Source organism: Macrobrachium nipponense, chromosome 10, assembly GCF_015104395.2.
Source record: "Macrobrachium nipponense isolate FS-2020 chromosome 10, ASM1510439v2, whole genome shotgun sequence".
Classification (NCBI taxonomy): domain Eukaryota; kingdom Metazoa; phylum Arthropoda; class Malacostraca; order Decapoda; family Palaemonidae; genus Macrobrachium; species Macrobrachium nipponense.
Window position 1 is genome coordinate 104,738,239 of NC_087204.1, and position 10,131 is coordinate 104,748,369.

General features: G+C 40.0%; 1 protein-coding gene across 1 annotated transcript; it reads left to right on the plus strand.

Moving 5' to 3' along the window:
- The first annotated feature begins 1,325 nt into the window (after positions 1-1,325).
- LOC135223866 (cytochrome P450 9e2-like) lies at positions 1,326-9,890 on the plus strand. The gene is made up of 6 exons (XM_064262767.1): positions 1,326-1,632; positions 6,483-7,242; positions 7,432-7,653; positions 7,823-7,883; positions 8,337-8,527; positions 9,667-9,890. The coding sequence occupies exons 1-6, from the start codon at positions 1,453-1,455 to the stop codon at positions 9,837-9,839; spliced, it is 1,587 nt and encodes a 528-aa protein (XP_064118837.1). The 5' UTR covers positions 1,326-1,452; the 3' UTR covers positions 9,840-9,890.
- The last annotated feature ends 241 nt before the right edge of the window (positions 9,891-10,131 follow it).

Below are 10,131 nucleotides of genomic sequence, written 5' to 3' on the forward strand. Positions count from 1 at the left end.
TGGTAGCACTCCATATCAAAGTCTGTATGAATATAAAGTACTCCATCTTATTCATTATCAAACACAAATGGAAACTTCAGAAGCTCGAACGAGGAATATAGATTTTCCATAAATGTTTCAGGAAATTGTTGCTTTGCTAAATTTTAGTTCTGTCAAGCGAGGAATGTAGGTCAATGTTGACAAATCCAACTTGATAACCTTGTTACAAACTTCCACTTGAAATCAGGAATATTTGCTACAATTATGCTTACGTCTGTCATATCTAGAGATGTTATATATATAGAATCCCGTGTGGACAACTTTCACAACACCCACTACACACTTCACCAACACAGAGAGCTCATTGCAGTACATCAAATCCCGTATACAAAGTTCACTATCCATCCCTACTTACAATCAATCTTGTGCATCCTAGAATTAAAATCCCTTCCTTTCTGAAACCGCTTTTAATTCCTCTCCATCCTTTCATCTGCTCTAACCTTTTTCCAACAATAAATAAAAATCCATACAAGAGCTTCAACCTTTCGTCTTTCAATTACACTCAACAACCACACTTAATTCATATGAGAGAGAGAGAGAGAGAGAGAGTAGCCTCCTATGCAATCCCTCCTCAATACACTGCAACCTAGACTTCCCAACGCTCCTCCAAGGAAGCGAAGTTTGTTGAATGTGAATGAAAATATATGCTAAAGTTGTTGAGACGAACTGCTAATGAAGTATAGGCCTATGCAGAGTAAGAAAACCCGATAGGGTGAAAAATGTGGGATTATGTTAGTGGTGAAAATGTTAAGTTAGGTGAAAGGATAAATAAATAAATAGTATTCTGAGATGGCTTAGTCATGTGGGAAGACCGGACAGAAGAGGACAAAAATCCTCTATTCAAAGACACAGAAAGGGTTGGATATATGGCTTGAAAGTGTTACTGGAAAAGATGAATATCAGTATCTGAATGGTGCAGCGTGCGTTGGGAGTTTAACCTGCTACTAGTGAGCCTTTTGTGCAAGTGAATGAAATGGGTAAAGTTCTGAAGCTTTACTTTGGGAAACACCAGCCATATATATATATATATATATATATATATATATATATATATATATATATATATATATATATATATACATACGCTCTTTTGAATTTAAAGATTTTATCCTCAGCCCAGAATCGAGAGAGAGAGAGAGAGAGAATCCCTCAACGAAATAAACATGGCAACACTTGTGCTTTCCTGATAATCATGTGCGTTAGTCACTCCTCCTCCTCCTCCTCCTCCTCCTCCTCCTCCTCCTCCTCCTGCCCTCCTCCTCCTCCTCCTCCTCCGTTGCCTGTCAAGTGCTGCACTTATAAAGTCACAACAAGTACTAGAGAGAGGATAAACATAAAACTTCCAGTTCTCGTCTCTCTACCGACACCACCAGACATTTCGTTCGTAAAAGCGCAAGTTTTTTGTTTTCCAAGATGTGGATCGTGTGTCTGGTTTTGTTTGTGTCTGCGTTCTCGAGTCTGTGGTTCTACTCCCGGCGGAGGCATAGCTACTGGTCGTCGAAGGGCGTGCCTTGTCCACCGGCACTCCCGCTCCTGGGGCACGTCCATAAGATGTACAGCAAGAAGAAGGGCAGGTGGATCTTTGAAAATGAGGTGAATGTCCTATTTTTTTTTCTTTTTATTTACGTTTTGCATCTATTTTCGTAAACTATATATAAACTGTTAGTACTAGATGTTGTAAGTGTAAGTATACATTAATTTGTACATGTACACACATACATGCATATTAAATACACGTATACAAATATACATATGAGTGTGGTATGTATCAAGGCGAAGTACGTGATTGGGAAGAAAGTGTTGAGGAGCATAGTTTCTTGAGGCAGGTCAGAGTAGGATGGAGCCATAGGATAAAAGATACACTCGTGAATTTTCATTAAAAAGAACAAAACGGGCATAAAACCACTGCCCAAACTGACCACGCCACTGGGAACACGATGTGACGCAAAGTTTTAGGACTGCCCTTAAAGAAAGGAGCACTATATACAGGTTCGACAACAATGGATTCAAAGTTCATTATTATATCCGTCCGCTCTAGCGAGCGGCATTCGAACGTGCGCTAAATTTGGGTTCCTTTCAACAGCAATGCCACAAACACGAAGAGATAACGTTCGTGATAAGTCATCTTCCAAGTCAAGTGGAAAGTTTCGCAGGAAACCAATATTACGTGATTAATGGAGGGGGGGGGGTTCCTGTAACATGACAGGATGAAAAAAAAGCTTGATTTTAGGTGCGGTAGTACTGAAGTACAATATTCCTACTTGGGGAGGGAAAGATGTGCTTTTGGCACCTGAATTGCTATTACCCGAACGGACATTGCTGCTCACGGAGTGCGCGCGCATCTTATACTGCCTGACACACTTTCTCTGATCCTGTCTTTGAATTTAGATCTCCAATAATGCCTTTCTAACTCTTTGTGTCGACTTACCTAATTTTCATTTAACAGGCGGCAACAGTTGATATCTCACTGAATAAATTTAGCATAAAGCATGAATACTATATATTGTATAGGCCTACAATAACATAAAAAAAACATCCATGCCCTTATTTACTGTGGCAAATTACTTCTTCATCCAAGACTAATGACCACCGCTACTCAGCTATGACAGGAACTGAAAGCATAATTCGGCTGGAATCATACTTTCAGTTTAATTTAGCAAGAGATACGATTCGAAATGAATAACTTAATGAAAGCTTCAAAATGGAATGAAGCTAAGACCACTACTGCAACTTCTTAAATCTATTTGCTCACTCGAGTCACAAAAACTTGATCAGATCTGACGTCGACCAACTACCATGGTTATAAAAGACCTCGGAATTTACGGAAGATTAAATTAATTTATTTTGGTCCTTATTTGATTTAGGCATTGGTTAAAGAAAAACTAACAATTCGAATTATCGGACACCATGATAACACACGATGGAGAAGTGTTTCGTACACAAGTAATTGTCAATTATACTTGGAGAACTACTCAACACATACGTTTGGTCACTAATTTATATTTTGTCAAATAAACACGTATCACTGCATGCAATACCACGTGCAATATACATTCATACAAGATTAATAAGGTTTTAAAATTAAAGCACTGGCAATTACGACCGTTGGACACACACTTACATACGTGACGGGAATAAGCAGCCCGCATTCAAGGCCTGTACAATAGGCCTTGCCCGCATTAGTACTCTAATTCTGTGACACGGTTTAAGTGGTAAGACAGCAGTACTTCTTGGTAATACTAGAATCTGTACAAAGAACCTTACCTACTGTGGAAACTAACATATAAGTTCCTAATAATTTAGACTAAAAGACGGCTTACGGGACAAGTCGGTTTTAATTAATACATTCTTGTTATTATCTGCAATAGGGTTAAATGTCACAGAGCCGGTTCCTTCAGATTATGAACGCCCTCCCAAAAGAAACACCCTTCTGGAAATTGACTGAATACATAGGACTAAGACGCAGTACAAATGGTTTATCATGTTTCGCCCACTATTACTCTCTCTCTCTCTCTCTCTCTCTCTCTCTCTCTCTCTCATTTCACCTGATACACCACCTCACCATTATCATCAGAAAGCAGTATATAAGCACCTGATCGAACTGTCACTAAAAAAAATGACAGATACGAACGAATCTATCACCCTGATAAAGATGTGTAGATACACTTGATGGGAAAAATTATCATGTCTACGCAACGTCTTAATTTAGCGTCTTGTTTTAGATACTTATTTACCGAAATTCTTAAAATCCCTGAAAAGGCAATTTTTGAGTGGCTCGAAACCTTCCTGTTGAGCTTGAGGCAAAAGTATTTTATAAAAGTTATCTGCTGAATAGTTCATCTGTTTTTTTTATTCCGCTGTTAAAGGTTGAATGCGCCACGTGAACCGGCTTATTGTTAGACCTATGTTTCTGTATGTTGGTATATATTAACAATATCATTAAAATCTACTGCTGCTTCTTGACGTCCATTACATATCGATTATCGAACTTCATGTTACAGAGGCCAAGTAAATCATGTTTTAAAAACGCCGGGGATTATTTAACCGGCTACCGTCATCAGAGAAGAAATTCGTACACTGCTGGTACGGATGTCCATAGACGTACGAACCAACATGCCTGTATGAGGAATATTGATTCTACTGCATATAAACATAGACGGGAAAACAAAATCTGCACTAGAAGTTAACGAGCGAGTCATTTGAGTCAAATTCCTTCCCGTCAGGCATAACGATACACTATCTCAACGGATTAGCCTAACTACCTATGCCAAGATCCAGGAAAAAATAAACATAAGATTTACGAACTGGAACAAATGTTAGTTTTGAGAATCCGGTTGGAATATACTAGAGGTTCTAATTCATATATAATCCATGATACTGATAATTCATTGGGATCTCTTGCAGCACTTTGAACAAGTTTGCTAATGTGGACAACACAGAAGTATAAACATGTGGGAAAAATCCAAGATACTTTTATATAAACGAGTAAATATTACACATTTTAATATTCCTAGCCTATCCTGGGAAGGTCCCTGGTCGCTTTCTTTCCAGGGGCAGGACTGAATGGCCGAAAGTGTCCACGTGTTTGGGCCTTATCAAATTTTCATGAATCAGTCAATTAAACCATGGTCCATTAGGTAACACAGTATCGGAAATGAAAGAGAATGACAAAAATTGTAAGGATAAGACAACGTATCACACATGCTAACCTAAACAGTGAACTTGGACCACTAATTTTACTAAACTAATAGCATTTTTAACTAACCTTACCCTTCATCAATTGGGAACAGGCTTATTCGGACCTTGGCTGATTCGGACCATATCCAGGCTTATTCGGACCTTCATATGATTGGCCGATTTTTCTATGCAGTTTTACCTCCTGAACAAGAATTTTAAGTAATATTTATCCGGACGACTATAATTAACCCCCAGGGGCTCGTACTAAACACGGCGAAATACATTTGACGCCCCAATTCCTGGTGGCTTTCGTATTCGCGAGGACGAACGATACGGAATGCTTACATAGAAATACCCATTGCTATAATATAAACTTATTAGTATGGGTCCGAATCAGCCAAGATTAAGGTCCGAATCTGGTCCGAATCAGCCACGGTCCGAATAAGCCTGCATCCCATCAATTATGCCAGACAGGGCTCTTCTTAAAGTGGACACAATCTGTAACAAAAATACACGACATGACGTTTGGAGCCTCCAAATCATAATCATGGTGGAATAAGCAGAGCGGATTCACTTCTCAGAAGTATTTCAATTATTAGAACGCTGTTTATACACACTGCCAATCTCCGCCAATCGCCATGATGTTGACTCTTAAAAGTTTCTTTTTTTGTTTTGTGACGTGACGTAGGGAATAGGGCGATGCTAATAACCATCGTAGATTAGCGGCTGATGAAACTTTTATGGGACATTAAATTATTTGGGTTATATTCACTTGCCTTACACTACGCTGTCAAAAGCATTTTACCGGATGATTTGGTTCAGCCTTAGAAAAGTAAGCGATCTGACTTCGAATAAAAGTTAGCGAACAAAAATAAAAGGGGATTCATAGCCGAACACGATTCTTTTGTTTTAGTATGATATTCGAGAGAGTTTCATTCGTCACGTGAGGAAATGACAACAGAAGGTGGCTGAAAGATGTCCTAAATTTAGCTGGACTCATGCCACCACAGGCTCTTGCTCCTGGGGGTAACCAGTATAGACCGACTACACCAAAATCTACAGCGTATGCAAAAGGCATTCCTTCCACAATTTCTGTTGTGATTAATTCAACGTTGGTCAATCTTGTTTTTATTTTCCTTTCTATTTATACCTATAACATCAAGGCGCCGATCGAGGCTTTCCAACCCACAACCGCACCCTCTCCCCCCCCCCCCCCCCCCCCCCCCCCACGCTCCTAAGACCTCTCTAGAGGTCCCTAGGCTAGCCTAGTGAAGGTTACGGAACTCCAGTATTATAATTACGGTCTAATGCTGAAGCAAGAGCCCGTGCTGGCAAGAAGCGAGCTTAAACCTAAACATCATACGGAGCTCTCCACCATCCGGTATTTAACGAGAAAAATCAATAAGTTATTTAGGAGGGTTCTTTGTGATTCAATACACACACAGATATATATATATATATATATAATATATATATATATATATATATATGTGTGTGTGTGTGTGTGTGTGTGTGTGTATGTGTGTGCGTGTGTGAGTGTGTGTGTGTGTGTGTGAAATAGATGCATACTTTCCCCCAATAAGGCACCTGGACAGAGACCTTTCATATGATGCAAATTTCTATTCTTTATTTAATTTTATTTTATCTTATTTGTTTATTTTAATCTTATTTTATTTTTTTTGCAATTTCAAGACCCTAAAACTTTATTTTCTCAGTGTTACAATGGTACTAATCCTTTCAGCTGACATAACGACCCTCATTCTCAGGTGTACAGAAGGTACGGAGGATCGACCTACGCCGGAGTGTACGAATTCCACAACCCGATACTGGTGGTGGGTGACCCGTACCTCATGAAGTGCATTCTGGTCAGGGACTTCAGCCATTTCACCGACCGCCGCATCCAGACGGTCATGACCACCGAGAGGGACAGCGTCATGAACCACATGCTGACGTCTAAAAGGGGCGAGGAGTGGAAATCTCTGCGTTCGGTGATCTCTCCCGCCTTTTCCTCCGGCAAGATGAAGTCGATGTTCCACCTCGTCTGCCTGAAGGCGGACGCCTTAGTCTCTTTCTGCTTGGCGGAAGCCGCCAAGAAACCCTCCGTCGATATGAAGTATAACTTCGGCCGCTACACGATCGATACCCTGGCCTCCTGCGCCTTCGGCATCGAGTGCGACTCTCTAGTTAATGAAGAGGCCGAGTTTCCAAAGAAAGTGTCGGAGTTTTTCACGGTGCCGAGGTCGAGACTACTCAAATTCCTGCTGTACCGCCTCGCCCCAAAGGTCTTCTCGATGTTGCAAATCAGGCTAAACCCTCTTGAACTCGACTTCTTCAAGGAGGTCGTGACGCAGACCATTTCGGAGAGAAAGAGGCGTGGGGTGAAACGAGGAGACTTCCTAGACCTACTCCTCGATGTAGGGCCTCAGGAGGAGGCTGACATAGACCCAACAGAGCAAAAGATGGGTTTGCATCGAGAGGACAAAGAATCTCTCGTTAAGGGCGTGGCCGAGGTTCTACGGAAACAGAGTAAGCGATTACCCTTAGACTAAGCGGTTATGATGCACCTTTTTTCCATTCGTTTCTTATATGATAAATGCCTGAAGAGCTTTAATAGGGTAAATCAAAGCCGATAACCTCCTTAATAATACAGAGAATAAGGACATGAAACTAAATATAAATTCTACAACTTGAAAGGAATCTCTCATTTCACACCAGGCTTAGACGACGACACAATCGTAGCCCAGTGCCTGCTCTTCTTGGTAGCTGGCTACGACACGACCGCTTCGACGCTGGCCTTCGCTACGTTCCTCCTCGCCAAGTACCCGAAGGAACAGGAGAGACTTCGAAGTGAAATGAGGCAGATTGCGAAGGACAACGAGGGAGACCTTCCCTACAGCGCCCTCATGGAAGCGAAATTTCTCGACGCGTGTTTGATGGGTAAAAGACAGACACCGTTGATAGGGGACTTAAGTTTAGCAGATGGGTCTAAACATTCTTTATACTTTACTGTATGGTATTGTCTTGCGTTATTTTGCTTAATTCTTGTTTTAAAAAAATAGAAAACTTTTAAAATGAGTCTTCTTAAAAGCTTCTGGCTTGTTTTCAGAAACCCTGCGATTATACCCACCAGGTCCACGCTTACAGCGCATGTGCACCAAGACGTATAAGTAAGTTTGCTGAAACAGTTCTGATTCTTCCAGCTGCAAGCACTTTCAGGAGACCTAATCCCTGTTCTTGGTTGTTTATACATATTCATGTATAAAACGCACATATATGTACAGGACAATTTTGATGCGTGATTCAGACTATAGGCCTACACACGTGCTTAAATATTTAAAATCTATTTTGGCTGATGATCCCATTCCCGTCTCTACCTACAGACTTTAGAGATAATGGCGTCCCGTACCGCATTTTCCATTACCACACTGAAACAGACATCAATCTTTTTGTTACTTTCTCAGTTTCCCGTTCTCATCTCGATCTTGCAACATATGGGGTTAGGCAGTTCATCCACTTGGCCCCTGCATACAAAAAATGGTAAATCATTGATACTGATGCTGGTGAATTAAATGAATAGACTCGATATATTAACCAAAAATAAATCTCCCAATTGATGACAGGTTACCAGGAACCGACTTGATCATCCCAGAGGGATCCGTAGTCCAGTGTCTGGTCTGGAGCGTCCACAGGGATCCCCGGTACTGGCCAGAACCTGAGGCGTTTCTGCCAGATCGATTCATGCCCGAAAATAGGGCCAATGTCAAGAGTTTTACCCACATACCCTTCGGGATGGGCCCCAGAAACTGTATAGGTAAGGAAAAAGTTACAAGGCAGGGTTATAGTAGTAGATTCACATCAACCGTGCATCTGATGTCTAGGCCAGTTCCTTACGAAGCTCCTGATTGGCTGTTGATAAGCCAGTCACAGGGCTGGAAACTCTCAGTCTCTCGAGAGAGTTCACATAGGCAGGATGTATGTTCCACCTCTCCTGAAAGACGTATCCCTAAGGAGAGGTGGAACATACATCCTAACCATGTGAATTCTCGAAAGAGACTGAGAGTTTCCAGGCATTACTTAAGGTTCTTTGCAGCGTGGCTTCGGCCCCTAGCTGCAACCAATTTCGTTCCTTTTACTGTATTTCCTTTCATATTCTCTTTCTTCGTCTTACTTCCCGCCCTCTCCTAACACTTGATTCAATTGTTTCCTAATGCAACTGCTTTGAGGTTTTCCTCCTGTTACACCTTTCAAACCTTTTACTGTCAATTTCCATTTCAGCGCTGAATGACCTCAAAGGTCCCAGTGCTTGGCCTTTGGCCTAAATTCTATATTCAACTCGACTCAACTCAGAAACTGTACAAGTAATTTCTGAAAGTATACAATGACTAAATATCAGAAAATATGCAATCATAACTAAAAAATATTTCTTAAAATATACACGCATAAAAAATAATTTCTTAAAATATACTCATTTTAAAAAATAATTTATGGAAATATACACTCGTTACAAAAATTAATTTCTGAAAATATACACTTATTATGAAAAACTTATTTCTGAAAATATACACTTATTATAAACAATTTCTGAAAATATACACTCATTATAAAATATAATTTCTGGAAATATACACTCATTATAAAAAATAATTTCTGAAAATATACTCTCATTACAAAAAATAATTTCTGAAAATATACACTCATTATAAAAATAATTTCTGAAAATATACAATTATTATAAAAATGTCTGAAAATATACACTCATTATAAAAATAATTTCTGAAAATATACACTTATTATAAAAATGTCTGAAAATACACTCATTTATTATAAAAAATAACTTCTGAAAATAAACACCCCAAACTAATAAAAAAAATTATTTAAAAAAACACCCATTATTGAAAAAATTATCTCTGAAAACCAAGACTCATCCTGCTTCCTTCTCTCAATGCCAAGGGATGAGGTTCGCCCTCATGGAAGCCAAGGCCGCCCTCGCCAAGCTGGTCCTCAGAGCGGACTTGAAGCTGGCTCCGGGATGCGACGAGGTCGTCCTCGAAGTGGGGAACACTGCGGTTCTGAGGCCCAAGAATGGAATAGACATAATCTTGACACCTCTCGAAGGTGAATGAAGACGTGATATTAGATTTGAGTTTTTGTAATAAAGATAATATATGCGTAAAGGTATCGTTTCAATAACCTCACGCTGGTCTTTCCACGTAGGGAGGAACAGCCGTCAGTGCACCTCACGTGGAGCACTGCAGGCATTAATTAAAAAGGTCATTGCAGCTTCCCTTCGACCCCTAGCTGCCTGCAACCCCTCTCGTTCCTTTCACTGTACCTCCCTTTTCTTCCACCTTATATATATATAAATACTTATATATATATATAATAATATATATATATATATATATATATATATAT

Excerpts from the sequence above, each read along its gene's own strand:
- LOC135223866 (XM_064262767.1), top strand. The coding sequence starts at position 1,453 with ATGTGGATCGTGTGTCTGGTTTTGTTTGTGTCTGCGTTCTCGAGTCTG. Across the intron at positions 1,633-6,482 it reads GGTGGATCTTTGAAAATGAG|GTGTACAGAAGGTACGGAGG; the intron begins GTGAATGTCCTA and ends CCTCATTCTCAG. Across the intron at positions 7,884-8,336 it reads ATGTGCACCAAGACGTATAA|GTTACCAGGAACCGACTTGA; the intron begins GTAAGTTTGCTG and ends AATTGATGACAG.